The following is a 21172-nucleotide window of genomic DNA, read 5'->3' as shown; positions in this document are numbered from 1 at the left end:
CGGGGATCTGTAATACGATGATTTTTCAGTATGAGTGAGGAACTGGTTCTAATCTAGCATTTTCATTTGCTAATTGTAACAGCTCTTCACTTACCTATCCAAATTGTTGAGATATATTTACAATTACCAAAATTTCAGATTACCTTACCACACACAAACCTCTTTAACAAAAATGGGTGCCGATACAACCATGGAGACCAGCCAGATTGAGAATGGAGAGGTAATAAATAGTTATTAATCGCATCGTATTATAAACAGTTTTCCGCGGACATAAAAATGTAAAATTTTAAGATAATAACTTAAACTAGTCTCCTCAGCCCCGAGATGACGAAGACAAGAACTAAAAGAACTAGTTTTAATCTTAGATTGCATATTTTTATATTCGTAGAAAACTGGATATAATACGATGATATGCTATAGATAATTGTTCAGTATGGTTGAGAACCTGTTCTAGTTCACCGGATTCTAATCTTTTTCGAAGCAATATGGAAAAATATTTTATGTTTCTTGACAGGCAGGCTTGGTACAGACAAACATCTTGTTACTTTATTATAAGGATTTATCCATATATTTAAAATCCCTAGGTAATAATCTTTGGAAAACAATAAAACCCCCAAAAAAAACGGGTTTTATTAATAAAACCCACTGGGTTGGGTTATTTTGAAAAAATTCGGATTTTTACCAACCCTGTTGAGAGGACTGGTTATTGATATGAAAAAACTTCATCGTCATTATTTTTGATTTAAAAAGTGAACTATTTTTTGCCATGCATTTATATCTCACAAAAAATTAAGGCCGAAGTTAGCTATGAGGACAAGTTAAAATTTGTGTCTGTTGTTGCCAAGCCCATGGCAACAAAGAAGTTCTCAAAGAAGATTTATAAACTCATTAAGAAGAGCTCAAAGCAGAAGAACTATTTGAGAAGTGGCCTCAAGGTATTATTTTAAAATTACAGCCTCGTTATAAGTATTGTATGTTCGTAAGTCTTTACTATAGCGCTCATAAATAAGTAAATACCTGTTGAAGTAAAAACATTCTTTCTTTATCCGCACTCACTTGTTAAAAAATAAAGAGCGTTATTTTTTCCGTAAAGTTATGCATTCCAAGACTTTTCCTACATTTTTCTCGCTAAATTGGACAATTTTGAATCATTAGACGAGATTAAATTACTTTTTAATAAAGTTGACCTTACATTTGCACTAGACACTTGCGATTTTGTTGGTCTGTTCTTCCTAATATTTTAAACATGATCCAAATCTATAAAGCCACCGTTTTTTTTTCACAAATCCACGATGTATAACTTTTCATTAGTAAATATGAATTGAGAATAAAATAAATAGGTTATCTAAGAACTATATTTTTTTTAGTAAAGGATTTTTTTATTAAATAAAATTAGTAGGTAATTAAGGTAATAAACAGAATTTAAACATTTTAAAAATAAATCAAATCAGCATTAATCATTAAAATACAGCTACGCATCATCTAGACTGCTTACTCTTGCGTATGTAAACTTCCTGGGCCTAAGATTAAAGTTAATAATGTTGAAAGCTTTTTCTAAACTTAATTTACATTGTAAATACGATAAGTTTAAGTATCAACCTATTAATATGTAATATATCATTGGTGGTTCTAGGAGAAAATTACTTTAATCTCCTTTTTTTTTTTAATATGACGCACTTTTCCCTGGAATAATCCTTACCTGCCTTTAGGGGTTATATCTCCACCTTCCCCTTCCTTGGCTGTTCCATGAAAGCTTGAATTTCTATTAGAAGAAGATAACTTCATATTGTATTTTATAACGGCTCTATTTGTGTTGGTACGTTCCACTTTCAGTAGGTAATGTGTTTTTAGTAATGCCATATTATAGTATCACTTTTTTTTGATAGGTGAAAAGGATTCTTAGAAATATTACGGTTTGTTGGAAGGTATTCTAATTATAGAGTCGCTGCACCATTAATAATGAAGTGAAATAAGAGTGTGCAGTCGGATTGTGCCACCCCGTAAGGAAATGGCTAAATAACATTCTATGATCATTAGATTTATACTTTTAAACCAGAGTTTGTTCTTTCTTACGGTTACTTAGATTTTAAGCTTCATCCGGACAAACAAACTGACAGACATCGTTCTTCTTTGTAACATTGATATGCTACCTACTTTACCTTACTTGCCTGATTCTACTCGATCTCTTTTGTGTCATATTATAAGTTGATTTTCCAGCCTAAGAAATGATATTGTAGATGAACATAAACCTATTTTAGTACCTACTTGTAAATATATTTATAGTATGCTTAATTGGACAGTTACGGAGAAGTACAAACTTTTTAGTAATAACTCATGTATTGTTACTAGGAATATTGGACAAATTACACAAGACTTATTAGTGCTTTCCTGAAAAGAGCCTGTCGAGAACTGAACTCTAATTATTTTCTTTTAAAAATACATTATAGGGAGGGATATTTTTTCAATTCCCAATCCCTAAGATAATCCCTAACCCTGCGGGACTACCCAGTTTCCATTATAAGCTATCATAACCTTATCAAAATCAATAAACTTAACAAACGAAACTAACCCCACCTCCTCATTTCTCATTTAACATAAAAATAAGATGGATGGGCTATGTTCAACAAGGCATTTTGGGTTTAAACGCTGATCTATTCAATACATCCACATTATTATTGGGGGATTTTTTCCCCGGCTTGTTTGAAATTCAAGTAGTGCAGCTGCGATTATTATGCCTTTTGTTGAAAAACACTTGTGTAAAAAAATTCCATTTTGGACAATTATTATGGCTAGTAATTGCACTTTGAAATTTTGAGGTCCCCTTATGGGGGTAAAAAAAATCAATGCATCAGAACTGTGGCTTCATGTTGCTTCCTGAATAGGCCTTGAGGAGTATTTGAAATTTTGAAAATATCTCGTTCCTAGCCTGAGAAAATCTCAAAAATAACTAAAAAAAACAATATTATTGAAAAATGGCTAGGAATGAGATATTTCATTCACAAATAAATCCTGATTTTATTATTGTGATGTTATAAAGTGTAGCCTCCTTCCTAGTTATAATTGTGAAGTTTTATCACTGTGATTTTTCCTTGCCTATTGGAAAAACATTCCCACTACTCATCAAGGCCTATTCAGGGAGCACCATGCCATAGTTCTTATGCAATGATTGTTTGACTCCCAAAAAGGGGGGCCTCAGAATTTCAAAGTGAAATTACTGGGCATAATACTTCCCCAAAATGGTTAAAATTGTTACACAAGTGTTTTTTCACCAAAAGGCATAATAATTGCAGCTGCACTACTTGAATTTTTAAAAAAAGCCGGGGGGAGAATCCCCTACTCTTTATTACTTTCTCTATATACTTGCTATTTTAAATTATTACCTCTGATCTCATATTACGCTTATCACTAGCTCCTTTCATATCTCTTCTCAATTGGATAATTGATGGAATTCTGGTATCGTCATATTTTTCTAGAAATAGTATTCTTAAGGATAGGAAAACTTATATTAACATAAAATTTTTGAGGTATGCTTAAAAAATCTAAAATAGAAAATAGAAAGACGTCACGCTGTTCATTTTTTTGTCTTGTCAATTTGTCTGTCATGTTGCTAACTGCTGAACCGATAAGTTTGTGTGCTTTTAAGAGAATATACCTACTAGTCCTATAGGCGTTGTAAAAAAATACCTACTCTACAAAAGAGTTTGTTTGCTTTTAAGGGAATATACCTACTAGTCCTATAGGCGTTGCAAAAAAAGACCTACTCTACAAAAGACCTACTCGTCGGTTCTACAAAAGACCAACGCCTACAAAAGACCTACTCTACAAAAGACCTACTCTACAAAAGACCAACGCCTACAAAAAACCTACTCTACTAAAAATCGTAATGCTAGAAGGTCATGGCCGCAGAGCTCGGCCCCCTGGCCTGCCTAGCCGCGGGCGCTCGGCCCCCTTGCCTATAACCTAACCTAACTTATATGTAATAATGTATGAATGTTTATCGTACATTAACTTAATATTTAGGTAAGGTTAGGTTAGGTTATAGGCAAGGGGGCCGAGCGCCCGCGGCTAGGCAGGCCAGGGGGCAGAGCGCTGCGGCCATGTATTGATTATGTATTACTTTATTAATAAATTTGATGTTTATATAACAATATATATTCGTAGGTCTTTTGTAGAGTAGGTCTTATGCAGGGGTAGGTCTTTTGTAGAGTAGACCTTTTGTAGGGGTAGGTCTTTTGTAGAGTAGGTCTTTTTTAGCAACGCCGTCCTATGATGGTAAGCTCTAAATGAGTAGGAAAGCCCTCTCCCCAAAAAGTCTATCTTTACACTTATTTAAATTGATTATCAATAAAAATCTTACTAGCTGGAACTTGAATGTCATGTGGGGGATCAATAGGACAGGTTGGTAAATCTTCTAATTCTGGTTCTTCCTGTTTGTAAACAAACCATTAGGAGATAAAGTCAGTTTCATTTTCCTTTTGATTTAATTTATGATATCCTGTAGTTGAATTATTATTTTTGGGGAGAACTCTTAATAGTAAGAACAACTTTTTAGCTTCCCATCAAATATTATTTTGATTATGTTGTTGATTGGCCTTACCTCATATGATTTTAACAAAAATTTATACCTTTAAGCATGCATTCATTGATACTACTATTGATGGTATTGCAGCACTAGTAATTTGTTTCTCCATTACTAAAAATACATTTCATAAAAGCATGATTTTTTAATTGAATTTTCTCTAAGGGGGGGGGGGGGGTTTTAATGCAACCATCTCGTAATCAGTGAGCAAATGGCACTTAGAATTCGAATTTCCATCTATAATTTTGCATGAGTAATCCTTGGTAGATCTATTTTCCCTAAATCGAACAAAAAGTTGGAAAAGTAACGGCTAACGGCTGGCGGCTCATCTGTTTTGCCATTTGTTTGATATCTATATTGCAAATTAGTCACGAAACCTCTCTCAACATAATACTCTTTTCTACTCCAAAACGCTATCAAACGGTTCTAGACGGTAGCTGTTGGTACTAGAAGTTTTAAAATTGGTTATTGCTATCATTTAACATGAATTAAACCAAAAATATGTTTTAAAAAGTTGATTCCTACGTAATTGATGATGGATTTACCATGAAAATTGGCAAAAAAACGGCTGAACGGCTAAGCCGCTAGCCGTTACTTTTCCAACTTTTTGTTCGATTTAGGGAAAATAGACCTACCAAGGAATGCTCATGCAAAAGTTCAGATCGAAATTCGAATTCTAAGTGTCATTTGCTCACTGATTACGAGATGGTTGCATTAAAACCCCCCCCTTAAAAGTTAACAAATTGTAACCTGTTAGTTCTTGTTTTTCATCTTCTATTACTCCTATTACCTATTACAATGATAAAATATATTTTATACATGGCAGGATATAAGGGGGGGTTTTTTAATGCAACCATCTCGTAATCAGTGAGCAAATGGCACTTAGAATTCGAATTTCGATCTGAAATTTTGCATAAGTAATCCTTGATAGGTCTATTTTCCCTAAATCGAACAAAAAGTTGGAAAAGTAACGGCTGGCAGCTCAGCCATTTAGCCGTTTTTGGCCTATTTTTAGGGCAAATTCATCATTAATTACGTAGGAATCAACTTTTTAAAACATATTTCTGGTTTAATTCATGTTAAATGATAACAATAACCATTTTTTAATATTTTTAGTACCAGCTGCTAAACGGCTAGAACCGGATGAAAACGGCTGGGAGCCGCCAAGAGTATGAAGGGTAGATAGGGCTTGTGACATGTCTAGGGGTAGGTTTCTATGGGTGCTGAGCTCAAAAATGCCACTAAAAATAGTGACGGCCAATCCATATGGCAGCTGCAGCTCAGCTGCGAGCGGCCAAGAGTAGAATGAGTAGATAGGGCTTGTGACGTGTCTAGGGGTAGGTTTTTATAGGTGCTGAGCTCAAAAATGCTAACAAAAATAGTGGAGGCCCATCCACATGACAGCTGGGTAATGGACGCAGCTCAGCTGGGTAACGGCCGCAGCTCAGACGAGATAGGCCAAGAGTAGAATGAGTACATGAGGCATGTGACGTGTCCAGGATTAGGTTTTTATGGGTGCTGAACTCAAAAATGCTTCTAAAAATAGTTTCGGCCAATCCCTATAGCAGTTAAGTAATAGCTGCTGCTCAGCTGCGAGCGGCTAAGAGTATAATGATTAGATTGGGCTTGTGACGTGTCTAGAGGTAGGTTTTTATGGGTGCTGAGCTCTAAAATGGTACCAAAAATAGTGGCAGCCCATCCATTTGGCAGCTGGGTAACGGCCGAAGCTCAGCTGGTAGAGGCCAAGAGTAGAATGAGTACATAGGGCATGTGACATGTCTAGGGGTAGGTTTTCATGGGTGCTGAGCTCAAAAATGCTACCAAAAATAGTGGCGACCCATCCATATGGCAGCTGAGTAACAGCTGCAGCTCAGCTGCGAGTGGCCAAGAGTAGAATGAGTATATAAGGCTTGTGATATGTCTAGGGGTAGGTTTTCATGGGTGCTGAGATCAAAAATGGTACCAAAAATAGTGGCGACCCATCCTCATTGCAGCTGGGTAACAGCTGCAGCTCAGCTGCGCGCCACCAAGAGTATAATGAGTAGATGGAGCTTGTGACGTGTCTCAGGGTAGGTTTTTATGGGTGTTGAGCTCAAATATGCTACTAAAAATAGTGGCGACCAATCCATATATGGCAGCTGAGTAACAGCTACAGCTCAGCTAGGAGCGGCCAAGAGTAGAATGAGTAGATAGGGCTTGTGATGTGTCTTAGGGTTGGTTTTTATGAGTGCTGAGCTCAAAATGCTACCAAAAATAGTGGTGACCCATCCATGTGGCAGCTGGGTAATGGCGGCAGCTCAGCTGGGAGCGGCTGAAAGTAGAATGAGTACATAGGGCTTGTGATGTGTCCAGGGGTAGGTATTTATGAGTGCTGAGCTCAAAAATACTACCAATAATAGTGGCGGCTCATCCATATGGCAGCTGGGTAACAGCTACAGCCCACAAGCCCTATCTACTCATTCTACTCTTAGCCTCCCCCAGCTGAGCTGCAGCCAGCTGCCATATGGATGGGTCGCCACTATTTCTGGGAGCATTTTTGAGCTCAGTACCCATAAAAACTTACCCCAAGACACGTCACAAGCCCTATGTACTCATTTTACTTTTGGCCACTCCCATCTGAGCTGCTGGCCGCCACTATTTATGGTACCATTTTGAGCTCAGCACCCATTAAAACCTACCCCTAGACACGTCATAAGCCCTATTTACTCATTCTACTCTTGGCCTCTCACAGCTGAGCTGCGGCCGTTACCCAGCTGCCATATGGATGGACTGCCACTATTTTTGGTAGCATTTTTGAGCTCAGCACCCGTAAAATCCTACCCCTAGACACGTCATAAGCCCCATCTACTCATTCTCTTGACCGCTCGCAGCTGAGCAGCAGCTGTTACCCAGCTGCTATAAGTATTGGCCATCACTATTTTTAGTAGCATTTTTGAGCTCAGCACCCATAAAAACCTAACCCTGGACATGTCACATGCCCTATGTACTCATTCTACTCTTGGCCTCTCCCAGCTGAGCTGCCGCCGTTACCCAGCTGCCACATGGATGGGCCGCCACTATTTTTGGTAGCATTTTGAGCTCAGCACCCATAAAAACCTACCCCTAGACACATCACAAGCCCTATCTACTCATTCTACTCTTGGCCGCTCGCAGCTGAGCTGCAGCTGTTACCCAGCTGCCATATGGATTGGCCGTCACTATTTTTAGTAGTATTTTTGAGCTCAGCACCCATAAAAACCTACCCCTAGACATGTCACAAGCCCTATCTACTCATTCTACTCTTGACCGCTCGCAGCTGAGCTGCAGCTGTTACCCAGCTGCCATATGGATTGGCCGTCACTATTTTTAGTAGCATTTTTGAGCTCAGCACCCATAAAAACCTACCCCTAGACACATCACAAGCCCTATCTACTCATTCTACTCTTGGCCGCTCGCAGCTGTTACCCAGCTGCCATATGGATTGGCCGTCACTATTTTTAGTGGTATTTTTGAGCTCAGCACCCATAAAAACCTACCCCTAGACATGTCACAAGCCCTATCTACTCTTCATACTCTTGGCCGCTCCCAGCCGTTTTCAGCCGGTTCTAGCCGTTTAGCAGCTGGTACTAGAAATTTAAAAAATGGTTATTGCTATCATTGATTTAATATGAATTAAACCAAAACTATGTTTTAAAAAGTTGATTCCTACGAAAATAATGATGAATTTGCCCTAAAAATAGGCCAAAAACGGCTAAACGGCTGAGCTGCAGCCGCCAGCCGTTACTTTTCCAACTTTTTGTTCGATTTAGGGAAAATAGACCTACCAAGGATTACCCATGCAAAATTTTAGCTCGAAATTCGAATTCTAAGTGCCATTTGCTCACTGATTACGAGATGGTTGCATTAAACCCCCCCCCCCCCCTTTAATGGTACCAATAGGATATTATTTTTATTAGTTTCCTAAATCTTGTTTATATGAAGCTAGCATATAGTTATGATTTGGAGTGTTTAGAATTAATCTAAATACCCATAAAAGATATTTGTAATAACATATTGATTAACCTCTATCTCTTTTGGCAAGTATTCATCAAACTTTTCTGGAAACAGCTGGTGAGAGTGTTTTATCATGGTAACAACACATCTCATTACCATCCCACCTTCACCTAAGTTAGAGTGTCCGCATTTAAGCAACAGATCTATAGTATAGATGTATATAGAGATAACTACCTCCCTCCAATTTTCAATGATTTTTTTTTCTTTTGAGTTATGTTTTTGATATTATTTATTTCAAATAATCTTCTTAATATAAGCTTATCATTTCTGCACGTTTTTTTTTCAATGGATTAGTTGCTCTTTGCCCAAATCTTTTCAATGGATTAGTTGCTCTTTGCCCAAATCCTTTCTTTCCAATATGATTGAACTTTACATAAAAAAGTTGTTTTAAGGGGGGGGGGGGGTTAATGCAACAATCTCGTAATCAATGTGCAAATGGCACTTAGAATCCGAATTTCGTTACGAAACTTGGCATGAGTAATCCTTGGTAAGTCTATTTTCCCATAATCGAACAAAAAGTTGAAAAAGTAATGGCTAACAGCTCAGCCGTTTAGTTGTGTTTTTTTTTAGCTATTCTTAGGGTAAATCTGTCTTAAATTATGTAGTAATCAACTTTTTGAAACATTTTTTTGCCTTAAATCATGTGAAATGAAACCAAAAACCATCTCTTAGATTTCTAGTACCAGCAAATACCGGCTACAACCATTTAAAAATGTTTTGGAACGGCAAGGAGTATTATGTGGAGATAAGTTTCGTGATGGATTTGCCCTGAAAATAGCAAAAAAAACGGCTATATGACTGAGCCGTCAGCCTTAAGCCTTTACTATTCTAACTTTTTTTAGATGTTGGGAAAATAGACCTATCAAGGATTACTCATGCCAAGTTTCATTACGAAATTCGGATTCTAAGTGCCATTTGCACATTGATTACGAGATGGTTGCATTAACCCCCCGCCCCCCCCCCCCCCTTCCCTTTATTAATTGAAACATGGAGTTTCTTACCATCTTTGCATTTCAACAGATTTGGAGCAATAACAATCCCAATATTGTCATAGGTCATCAAATTGATAGAACACTTCTCAACTAAAATTGTTAAGACTTAGCCTTAAGATGTAGGGGGCGGTGTGGGTGTATCCTTATATATAAAGTATTAAGGTATTTTTGTTTGTAGCTAAATATCTCGGAAACTGCTGGTCTGAATTTATTGTACTTTTAAGGGAAGCTTAATAAATATCTTTTGTTGGTTTTAGTCTATTTTTCTGACCATATCTGTCCTTCCTTAGAGGTTAGGGGTGAAGCAACTAGTTTCTTTGTCAAAATTAAAATTGTCAAGAAATGGCACTAATATCAAGATTTAAAAGCTACATGTTTATTAAGTGATAAAAAAAACTTATGCAGGTACATGATTATATATTGCTCCATTTTATTAAAAGATTTTATGTGTTCATAGAAATGATTACCTAATCTTCTAAGAAATTGCATGAGAAAGCTAAGATTGTCTCTATGTTGAACTGGCATTTTTTCTAAGGTTTCTTTGATATGATCCAGCTGAATCTCTTCATTTTGAATGTTTTCTATGTTTAACCATTCTAATTAAATATAAGTAGGTAATTTAAGATATGTAAAGTAATCGATTTGAAGAATGTATTTTCTAAATAATTGAAAGGAGTAAAAATAAAGGAAAGGAAGATTAGAATGTGACTATATATATATATATATAACGGGAAAATATTGAATAGGGACCATGCTGACCGGAGATACATGGATTAGCAACTTCCATCTGTGAACTCCAGCTTTTATATTGGATTATTGGCTTCTGTAAAATGTATAAAAAAGAAACCTAGTACATAGTCTAAATAAGCTAGAAATCACCTTTTAACCAGAATCTTACCTTTAGCTAACTCTTTTGTAAGTAATGGATCAGGAAGATCTCTTAAATAGCTCTAGAACAGAAAGTCAATTTTAGAGAAAAACTTGTCTGATATTTATATGTTCACTATAATATGACAATAAAATTAAAATCAACCAATTTTTTGCTGTTTTGGTTTTTCAAATATTCACAGTTTTAATACATTTTTGATTTACCTTTATGATTGCACTGGCTACATGAGGATCCTTTAGTTTTATCTTTTCTTGTGGTAGTCCTGAATCAAGCTGAGCCTTTACCTGCAAGTAAATCGTCAATCAAAATGAGGGACATTATTTGTAAGCCTCAAAAATCACATATTTGGTTTATTTCCAAATCATGTATGAACTTTTGATTTCATAAAAAAAATCTACTTTTTTCAAACAATGGCGGTGTACTACATTAATTTTTCGTCTATTGTTCTTTCTCTTTAGATCCCTCCATTTTTATTAGTTAATGTGAAAATAATAAACTATTATCAAGATCACCTTTTTCAAAGTGAGTGCACTAGGACCAACTCTAAATATGCCTTGTTCTTCAAGATTTTCCTTAAATAACAACTCTGACAAATTTTTTTATGATAAGTCAAATATGATCCAATTCCATAAAACGAACAAAGAATTGTTTGTAGTGTATAATGTCACTCTGAAAAAAATTATTATGAAAATTTATCTATATTGGTGACTAAAATGATAAACTATTCTTCTGTACTAAAATATGTAAACTTTCTATCCATAATGTTTTCAAATTGTTCCAATTCTAAGTTATTAGTATTTCAATGATAGGATTGATAGAAAGTAATATATTCTCAGAGATTTTATTTGCTAATTCTTACTAAAGATTTTGTTACTGTTATTTGACCTATTGCTGATGCTGTTCTCGCCACTATTGAACAAAATTGTTCTAGTTACAAAATTCACAAATCGCTGATTACCTCTAAAACAGCTACTCCACACACTATTGGCTTGGCAATTCTAGTCTGTAATAAAACATTGTTAAATAATGGATTATATGCGCCATTTTTTTGTATTATTTAATTTACCTCTCAACTCAATGTGTAACATGTGACAGCTGTTAATTAAAACATATGACTTTTCTATAATTTGGGTCTGTCCGTCCGTCCGAGATAGTTAGCTTTTATTCGTTATTTTAGGCATGTTAGAATTGTCCTATCGATTTCAAACTTTGCATGGTGATTCCTGTAGTAGTTAGGTACGATTTAGAAAGCGTAGAAACTCTATAATCGTTACCAGAATGCCCGTACGTCCAGTTTAAACATATTGATTTTTTAACTTTATTAATAAAAAATTTTCATGTGATAAAATCATCCGATTAATGTGATTTTTTGATTTCTGATTCCTATTACAATAAGGTACAATATTATGAGCGAAGCATCTCTATAATCAAGTATTAAAAATGTCATTATGTCCTTAAACAGAATTCTGTATTTAAGAAGTTTTGCAACAAATTTACGTATAATTTTGTCAAACCTTATATGTTCATATTTTGTATATTCAGTTCTGACACTCAACAAAAGTTAATGTTCGTCTATCATATCGTTTCAGAGCTTCGCTTTTATGGATGTTGTCATCCTTGATAGTGAAGATTTCACTTATGAATGAGCTTTAACTCTCATTCCTGTTTATAATTCATTGCTATTGTGAAATATTGCTATAAAAATATATTAATAACATTAGCTTACTTGATCTCTTTCTAGATGTACTCTCAGGTCTTCACCAAAGACTGGTCTCACTTTTATATTTTCCATTAATGTAAATACTTTATGATGAGACTCCTGTAATATAGCTTGCACTTCAGCTGACCAATTCTGTAGGAAAAACAAAAACTTGTCATATAAATTGTCATAGATTGTTAAGTTTTTTTTTTTAATTCACATGGGCTAATCTAGTGTTTCTTAAATAATTACCTCGATGACATTTACATACTGAACAAGATTTTCTGCCAAGTCTTTTTCTGAACTAAAAATATGTATAAGCTTAAATGATTGACATGTTCATGTTCTAAAAGAGCTTTTCTATCTACCTTATTACATTGTACATGTTGAAACCAAGTTTATCTTCAGTTATTGCTAGGGCTGTTGCACATTGATCTAATTCAGCCTGCAAGCAATAAATAGTGAGAGTTTTACATGTTTGGTCATTAAACAAAATGACCTCCAAAGTTATTCTTTTATTAACCGTGTTAGGTTTGTATAATACCAAGATTGTTTTTTTTTCATATTTTTTTTTTTAATAGAACTACATGGAACTCCATATATTATAATTATTTTATTTAAAAAAACATATAAAGGGTATAGAAGCTTGCTCAATAATCCGTAAAATTGTGAGCAAGCTTCCAGTCAAATGCGCTTATCTTTTATATATCTTTTAAATATGCCTTCAATTATACTATGAGTTTGGTCAACATTAAGAACAGCTATACTTAATGAGCGCATTTGACAGGAAGGTTGCACACAATTTTACGGATTATTGTGTAAGCTACTATTCCCTTTAATTAACCTGCAGTTCGTCTACTCTTATTTTATGTTTTTCATAAAATTCTGGATCATATTTAGTTCTTTCACATCTTCTATTTTCATTTGATAATCTATTCTGTAATATTGGATTAATCATTGTTTTTCCAAGATATTTTCAGCACTGAACATTTATTTGGTATTTCATATATCTTATTAGTGGTTTTGCCCCTAGCCTCTTGAAAGTTAATAATTTTTTTGAGGTGTTATTTTTTTCTTTTTTCCATCCTACTTCATATGGGGTCGGTGCCCCTCAACCTCCCCTTTTGATAACAATCTAAACACATGTCTGAATATAAATTGTAGAACGATTATTCAGCCGTTCATGAGGTCTTACTGGACTTAAAAACAACCTATTAGTAAATGATAGAATACCTCTAAGTTTGATATCTCTCTTGATTGTTTCTTGTAAGTGTTTTTCTCTGTATCAATAAGGGAAAATTCCTAAGAATTTTTTGGGATTATGGTAGGATTTTAAAAAAGAATGAAGGCAATTTGTAAAAGAAATATTTCTTGTATGTACAGCTTGTTATCAAATTTATATTATTACTTACATTTGTCTCCATTTTCCTATTTGATAAGTCATCATATTTTTTTCCTATTCTTAATCGCTGATTTGAGCCCTAGCCCTGCGGGGCTGCCCAGTACCCAATACAACCTACACTGACCCGAAGTAACAAACAAGCAAATGGAAAACAAACCTCCTTATTTTCAATTTATTTCAAAGTAAGGGATTTGGTTGGGTTGGATATATATCAGTGTTCACTAGGGTACTTAAAGTGAAAGTCCCTAGACCTATAATATGAAAGACAAAAGTGCTAATAAGTAATATGATGACTTTCTTTATTATTCCATTTTCCACTAGTTGTACAATCTTTTCATCTCTATTTTTCTGTAATAAAAAAACTGCAAGTAGATTTTCTTAAATAATTTGGAAGATTTTTAGCGCATTAAAGGGGGGGGGGGTTAATGCAACCATCTCATAATCAATGAGTAAATGGCACTTAGAATTCGAATTTCCATCTAAAATTTTGTATGAGTAATCCTTTGTAGGTCTATTTTCCCTAAATAGCCAAATATAATACTTAGGATTCCTCCAAGAAAAATTTACATTTTTATCTGCTTTCTTGTTCTACATTGTTTACCTTAGACTTTTCAATATCATGTTTAAGATCATGAATAATATTTAGCATCCCGCCCACAGCATTTTCCCCATCCTCGCGCATAAATTCTACTGGACTATCTGAAATTAATTTTTAAAGATTAAATAAGCCTTATTACATACTAGCGCCGGTTCTCATAGCATCTATGGGCTCTGAATTCGATGGGGGGAAGAAGGAGGTCAAAAAGTAGCAGAAAACCATCCCGGGACCTATATAAAGTTTTTCTAAAACTTGAAATCAGTCTGCTTGTTTATAAGATCTTAACAGACAATCAAAAGCCTTCCTTTTTCTAAATATAGGATTACTTAAATTACCTTTTTCAGTGAATAAAGACTGAAGCTTGTCTGAAATTCCACCTGGCTTTGGACAATAACCTTCCTAGTACAAAGCATTTTAGTCGTATAAGCTAATCTTTCTATAAAAGTAATAGGATTTCAGTCTGTTTTTCTTGTCTGTACCGAAGGATCCCACTAATCGCTGAACTGATATGGGTATCATTTATAATGTAGCTTCACATAAGTCCCGAGAAGGTGTACAACTATTTAAGGAGAGGGTGCCATCAACCTCTTAAGAGATATCATCCTCCCCTCCAAAAAAAAAAAAAAATACTTTTATACCTAACTAAAATAACTATTTAACTTCCCTTCACCTCAAGTGCCGTAAGGAGCCACAAGGGGCAAAGCCGCAAGAAAATGTAAAAAAGGAATGGAAGCAAATAATGACATCTTTGCTGTGGCTAATTTTTTTTACCTTTTACTTTTTTTATATTTCCTAACCTTGATAAGTTTAACAGCAGCTTTGCAATTTCTTCTCATTCTTGCTACTTTAGTCCAAGCTTCTGAAATGATAGTTTATATCTACATGGATATATTATTTATTACTTGGCTGTAATACCAGATTTTCATGTTTTCTAATAAAATGAAATTCACATGAATATATTTGTGTTTGAAAATTACCTTCATATTCTGGATTATTGGGGAAATTCACCATGTTCAAGCTAAAAATTAAATGGCTAAATCCTGTTAGAATTGGCAGAATAATAAAATAGAAATTGTTTGTTTTTTTCTAGGCCCATAAAAAATCTACAGATAGCAACAGGTTCTGATCTGTACGCTGCAATAATATCTGGCGGCTTAAACGGCCTTTTGTTTACATTTGACACTTTTCCCAAAGAAAGATAAAATATTATTGTTATTCGGTTATATAAAAGTAACTAATGCTTCACTAGCAGTTGCGCTCCTAGAATAAAGGGGCTCTGAATTAGACGGGATAGGAAAGTGCAGAAAAATAGCAGAAACTAATGCTAAGCTTCCCATTAATGGTGAACTCAATCGGTTCAGAAATATCAAAATCATAAGCTACGGACAAAAAAACTCATTTTTATAATAGGATTGTTAAGTTACCTTTCTGGAGTAATATTCAGGGTTATTTTGCTTTTACTTTTTGCTCTTCTCATTTCTAATCATATCAAGTATCTGAAGAAGAAAAATATTTCAATATTGTTAAGACTGTTGGCATGAAACTAAAATATCATTTTAAATATTTGATTTGATAATATTTGGAAAATTGATTTTGTTTTTGATAAGACAGCTTCCTTTCAAATATTTATAATCCTTATACTAAAGTAACAGAAAGTTTGTTTGTCTGTGTGTCTGTACCGAAGGATCTCGCTAAGCGCTGAACCGATCGGGTTCTCCTTAACAGTGTAGATTCTCATGGGTCCCGGGAAGGTTTATAACTATTTTGGGGGTACCACCACCCTCCCAAGAGAAATGACAAAAAAGTAGAAATTTTTTTAATATATAGGAGACTTCAACATAACATAAAGAGGTATCGTACGTAAAGAATTATCGTAGAGACTTTAACAAACAAAAACATTTAAAGTGCCACTAGAGGCCTCTAGGGGCGTAGCCGCTAGTATTACATATTGTACTTTGACGAGTATTGTTTGGTACCTCATAATATTATTTTTTTCTGTCTAAATAAGATACATATAGACTTAGCTTCAAGTTGATCATCAACTCAGTAGTATAATGTACCCCTCAAAAATTGGTAGTTTAGTGGTGATTTTTATTTGGAGGGGGGGGGGGGGGTAAAATACATCTATCAAAAAAATTGTAAGTCTTGCGGGTTACTATCCCTGCGACTACTTAGAATCTTCTCTATAATTCAGAGATTAGCCAGATCTTAGGCATATAATCTCATTAAGTGGGTAAACAAAAGGCCAATTAAGACTTCACTTTAAATCAGGGTTGGCATAAAAAAAAACCAAGTTGGGTTTTATTGGGTTTTTTAACTCAAAAAAAACCAACAAAAACCCGGTTTTTAAAAAAAATGTAACCTTTGTCGATAATGTTAATTCTATTTTGACTCCTAAGGAGTACTATTTTCAAACAACTAATACCTAGAAATTATAAAAACATTTTATTTTAACTATTGTATAACTGCATTTTAACTGCTTATTTTTTATAAGTAACGGAATGTCTGTCTATATGTACCAAATTAACTCCCTAACCACTGAACCGATATGGTTCTCAATTACAATTAGCTTCTCACGGGTCCGTTGAAGATTTTTAACTACTCTAGGGGGATGGTACCACCACCCTCTAAAAATAAATTGCCCATAGAAAAAATACCCCGCCAAAAAAAAATACGAGCGATTACGCCCATAGGGCTTCTAGGGGCACTTGAGGAGGGAGGAGTTGAATTCGGTAACCCAATTAAGATTAAAAAGAAAAATATTTTTTTGAGAGGTGAGGAATATTTTTTTTTGGGGGGGGGGGGAGATTTCTCTTAGGAAGGTGGTGGTACCCTCCTGGACCTATGTAAAGCTACCCTGTACAGGAGGACTATACCGATTCAGCGGTTAGCGAGATCATTACAGACATCCTTTTACTTTATAATAAGGATTTAACCTTTTATCTTAAAATCCCTAGGTAATAATCTTTAGAAAACAAAAAAAAACAAAAAAACGGATTTTATTAATAAAACCCACTGGGTTGGGTTATTTAAAAAAAAACCCGGGTTTTTACCAACCCTGCTTTAAATTACTGTTACCACTAATAGGAGACCAATAGTAAATATTTTTTTTTAGCCCTGTAAGCTTAGGATTAAGAGGCCAAACATTTTTTTGTATGTCATTTGCAAGCGTAGTCGTAAAAATGAGTTATACAACTCCTTCCCGATTTGTAGTTCATTTTGTGACGTTTACCCAATTTTTAGGATGTACAGAGACGCATCAGGAAGGGAGAGACTGGAATTGTCGTCTTTGCTGGTGACGTCACACCTGTAGGTAAGTAAAAAAAACAGCATTAAAGTTGTAATAATATACTAACAAGCTTAACAGTTTACATTTCTCAAGTTATGAACGATTTTTAAGATGAAAAGAGTGGTTTCCTCAAAGTGACTAGTCGTATACAAAAAAAACCTCCCCATATTTTGAATTAAAAATTGAGGGGGTATTGTTTTTTTCTGTGTTTGTGTTAGGTCGGGCTAGGTTAGGTTTTATTGGGTACAGGGTGTAGCCAGGTACGATTTGTGCACCGCAAGGATAAGGCAGAAGTATTAAAAATGTCATCCCACACTTTGGAAGAGCACTATGATATATAATGTTTTCAAATCATGATTTAATACCTACTGATTATTTAGATGTTATGGTCCACATGCCCGGAGTTTGCGAGAACAAGCAGATGCCATACGTGTACACTCCTTCCAGAACAGTAAGTCTTATATTTTTACAGGGGTGAATATTCTGCACAAGATTCATTTTTCCCCCTGCTGCAAATTTTTTTATCCCCCTAGGTTTTTACACTAAGGAGGGGGGGATGAATGGAAAATATTTTAAGAACTTTTAATTTTATTTCCATTTTACAGAGAATTTTTACCAGGTATTTTTCAAAATTTACATGACTTGGAAATCTTAACTAATTAAAAATCCTTTAGGAAGGTGAATTTTTAGACCAACCATTACCTATTCAGCCCGCGCACACCTTAAAATTTTTCCAGGACTGTCATGGTGAACACTCTTGTATATTATTACGATAACTACACTTGTCAAAAATAAAACAGGACTGCGAGAAATAAAAGTAACCTTTGAGAAAAATATAATGGGATTGGTTTTATGTTTCATCTAAAGCAAAATTACAGTTTTTCCAATAAAGCCTGTGTTTTAGGATCTCGGAGCTGCTATGGGAGTGAAGCGTGGAGTTCTCATGATGTTGGTCAGAAAGCACGACGATTATTCGGTAAGTATACAAGGACACATGGTTGTTGTTTTGACAAGTGTGCACTGATTGTATATTGTATATTATAAATACAGCCTAATGTCCCTATCTCCCTGGATTTTTGTAATTTTCGTCTCGTTTTCAAGACGACATTTCTCACATTCATTTTAAAGATTTTGGTTACAAAATTAGAAGAAAAAAACAAGAAACTTAGATTTGAAAGTTGCAAGTTGAAATGGACGCACAGACATTTTTGTTGTGCTTCAAGTGTAGCTTTACAACAAATTATCGGAAAACGCAATATGAACAATTTTCCAATAAGGTGGGGGGGGGGGTTAATGCAACCATCTCGTAATCAATGTATAAATGGCACTTAGAATTCAAATTTTGATCTAAAATTCTGCATGAGTAATCCTTGGTAGGTCTATTTTCCCTAAATCGAACAAAAAGTTGAAAAAGTAACGGCTAACGGCTATTTTTAGGGCAAATCTGTCATAAATTACGTAGGAATCAACTTTTTGAAACATATTTTTGCTTTAAATCATGTGAAATGATACAAAAACAACATTTTCAGATTTCTAGTACCAGCAACTACCGGCTAGAACCGTTTGAAAACATTTTGGAGCAGAAAATAGTATCATGTGGAGATAGGTTTCGTGATGATTTGCTTTGAAAATAGCCCAAAAAATGGTTAAACTGCTGAGCCGCCAGCTGTTAGCCTTTATTTTTCCAACTTTTTGTTCGATTTAGGGAAAATAGACCTACCAAGGATTACTCATGCAGAATTTTAGATCAAAATTCGAATTCTAAGTGCCATTTATACATTGATTACGAGATGGTTGCATTAAACCCCCCCCCCCCCCCTATTTACTATACCAACTTTAATATAAAACAATGACTAAATTAACTCGATCGTACTAAAGTTTTGACATTCTTACATAATACACACCGACCCTCATTGCCGAAAAGCTTCACTTTAAAAGTTGCCAACATCATTGAAATTAAATATTAAAAATTATAAAATATTTTTTTCAGGATTTGTACGATGAAGTTGCTAAGGAGATCGCTGCTCTAGATATCGAAATCTAATCTCATCAAAATCACCATCCATCATACTATATATAGTCACCATGTAATGAGATTCAGCACTGTTAAAGTCGTCCTATTAAGGGTTGATATATATATAAAGAGGATCTCTATATTATTGTTCATGAAAGAATTTCAATCTTTATGTAATAAAATATTTTTTTTTCTTAAGAATATTAGCTTGGTATTTGTACAGATAGATTTGAAATTCTGAAATAATGTATACCTATTGTTATTCATAATGTATATTTTTGCATTTTTTAGAAGTGAATAAATTTTTTTTCTAAAAATTTTTTAATTGTTGTGTAATGTGTACTATTAGCTACTTTACAAATAACATAATGTATGTTCTTACCTGTGGTATCGTATCATTATAATAGTAAGCTGTTTTTGTCTATAGCAAGGTTCTCGATAACCGCTGAGCCGATATGGTTCCCCTTTACAGTGAAGCTTCTCATAGGTCACGGGATGGTTTTAGGATTTTTAAAGTTTGGGTATGGTACCTATGGTTTTTGGCTATTTTTCTGCCTTTTTATAAACCCTACGAATATAGAGCTTCTAGATGATGGGGGTCGAAGCCCCTAGTTGCCTTTATAATAAAGATGGGGATGTCTGTGTGCTTCATTCATGCATAACTTGGTGGGCAGACATCCTGTTACTTAAGATTCACATGATCTCAATCCAAAGCAACCAAAATTTCTATTTATTACAAGTTTTACCCCTTTTTTTCATTTAGGGTTGACCCATTAGTTCCAGAAAGCGAATTAATATTTGTTTGTTTCTGTCTCTTAAGATCTCGCAAATAGTTATAATATAATTATATAACTTTTAGGGAATGTTATGAAGATTTTATGCTTAAACGCTATCCCATAGAAAGAGCAAGATTTTTTTATTTATTTAACATTGTCTTAGTGTAAAGTAAATAATGTAATAGTAAATAGTTGAATTTAACCCATATAACTAAATACCTAGTTGTAAGAAAATTAACATTAGTCTATTTGCATTTCTTCACAAGTAAAAGGAAAGTAAAATTGTTTGTAAACTATTTTGATTTTTAAAGCAAAATATTAGTCAAAAATGTGGGTGCTTTCCCTCAAGTGCCTAGCGAGCACAGAACTCTTTCCCACCCTTTATTCTAGAATTATTATATTAAAGATAAGAAAAGTTCTTTTCTTTATACCTTAATAGACTTGCTAAAAATTGAATTCCTTTGAGCACAGCCATTTAAGAGATAATGTAAAACACATGTAGCATAATGAATATAGAATATGCGTGGATAGATATGTCGCTAATATGGACATCATCTATTGGCCAGCTCGTTCATCCAGTAGGAAGGGATGTGGCATCGTTATTTTAGCCAGCTGCGAAAATCACTATTAGAGTACATTAAAATCTGGTGCAACATCCAAGCATTAATATATCGATTTGTAGCATAGATCATCAACTACTATTGGAAATAAGTTTCTTAGCTATCATTTATATCCTACATTTCTGCTTTAACTCATCCATCTCTCCCTTTCTAGATAAAAATATACCCCCCCCCCCCCCTTCCAAGAAAAGAGCCCCAAGCCCCTCCTTTTTCCATCAATATTAGAATATATGGTCTCGTCCCCTCACCCGTAATTTTCGGGTCGTTAAAACAAATTTAATT

At 34.6% G+C, this 21172-nt stretch overlaps 3 protein-coding genes across 6 annotated transcripts; 1 reads left to right on the top strand and 2 right to left on the bottom strand.

Moving 5' to 3' along the window:
* Positions 1–69: 69 nt before the first annotated feature.
* On the top strand, positions 70–19811 carry NHP2 (NHP2 ribonucleoprotein). The gene is made up of 6 exons (XM_080151128.1): positions 70–220; positions 795–935; positions 17435–17504; positions 17861–17931; positions 18385–18456; positions 19471–19811. Exons 1-6 carry the CDS (start codon positions 173–175, stop codon positions 19522–19524), a joined length of 456 nt encoding a protein of 151 aa, XP_080007254.1. The 5' UTR covers positions 70–172; the 3' UTR covers positions 19525–19811.
* LOC145312027 (rho GTPase-activating protein 17-like) lies at positions 1358–13622 on the bottom strand. 4 transcript variants are annotated; one of them, XM_080151123.1, is made up of 20 exons: positions 13604–13622; positions 13425–13493; positions 13036–13128; positions 12560–12636; positions 12444–12495; positions 12219–12344; positions 11451–11495; positions 11005–11064; positions 10696–10776; positions 10502–10553; positions 10071–10199; positions 9613–9693; positions 8621–8721; positions 5330–5369; positions 4626–4693; positions 4358–4427; positions 3381–3469; positions 2160–2218; positions 1700–1762; positions 1358–1520 (listed from the first exon to the last, which is right to left on the bottom strand). In XM_080151123.1, the coding sequence occupies exons 1-20, from the start codon at positions 13613–13615 to the stop codon at positions 1472–1474; spliced, it is 1416 nt and encodes a 471-aa protein (XP_080007249.1). In that variant the 5' UTR covers positions 13616–13622; the 3' UTR covers positions 1358–1471. The 4 variants fall into 4 exon arrangements, with proteins under 4 accessions (XP_080007249.1, XP_080007251.1, XP_080007250.1 ...); XM_080151125.1 differs by having other exon boundaries at positions 1704–1762; XM_080151124.1 differs by having other exon boundaries at positions 2169–2218.
* Positions 13604–15745, bottom strand: LOC145312028 (uncharacterized). The gene is made up of 6 exons (XM_080151127.1): positions 15616–15745; positions 15169–15209; positions 14989–15050; positions 14527–14590; positions 14195–14292; positions 13604–13941 (listed from the first exon to the last, which is right to left on the bottom strand). The coding sequence occupies exons 1-6, from the start codon at positions 15666–15668 to the stop codon at positions 13771–13773; spliced, it is 489 nt and encodes a 162-aa protein (XP_080007253.1). The 5' UTR covers positions 15669–15745; the 3' UTR covers positions 13604–13770.
* Positions 19812–21172: the final 1361 nt, after the last annotated feature.

Source organism: Acartia tonsa, chromosome 2 (genome assembly GCF_053477335.1).
Source record: "Acartia tonsa isolate MP-2025a chromosome 2, ASM5347733v1, whole genome shotgun sequence".
Taxonomy (NCBI): Eukaryota; Metazoa; Arthropoda; class Copepoda; order Calanoida; family Acartiidae; genus Acartia; species Acartia tonsa.
The sequence above is the reverse complement of the archived record's forward strand: the minus strand, read 5'-3'. Positions and strand labels throughout refer to the sequence as shown.

Excerpts from the sequence above, each read along its gene's own strand:
- NHP2 (XM_080151128.1), top strand. The coding sequence starts at position 173 with ATGGGTGCCGATACAACCATGGAGACCAGCCAGATTGAGAATGGAGAG. Across the intron at positions 17,932-18,384 it reads TGTACACTCCTTCCAGAACA|GATCTCGGAGCTGCTATGGG; the intron begins GTAAGTCTTATA and ends CCTGTGTTTTAG. Across the intron at positions 18,457-19,470 it reads GAAAGCACGACGATTATTCG|GATTTGTACGATGAAGTTGC; the intron begins GTAAGTATACAA and ends TATTTTTTTCAG.
- LOC145312028 (XM_080151127.1), bottom strand. The coding sequence starts at position 15,668 with ATGAGAAGAGCAAAAAGTAAAAGCAAAATAACCCTGAATATTACTCCA. Across the intron at positions 15,210-15,615 it reads CTGAATATTACTCCAGAAAG|CTTGAACATGGTGAATTTCC; the intron begins GTAACTTAACAA and ends TTTAATTTTTAG. Across the intron at positions 13,942-14,194 it reads ATGATATTGAAAAGTCTAAG|AAAAATAGAGATGAAAAGAT; the intron begins GTAAACAATGTA and ends TTTTTATTACAG.
- LOC145312027 (XM_080151123.1), bottom strand. Across the intron at positions 10,200-10,501 it reads TACAAAAGAGTTAGCTAAAG|AATGGTTAAACATAGAAAAC; the intron begins GTAAGATTCTGG and ends ATATTTAATTAG. Across the intron at positions 9,694-10,070 it reads GCAATTTCTTAGAAGATTAG|TTGAGAAGTGTTCTATCAAT; the intron begins GTAATCATTTCT and ends TAACAATTTTAG.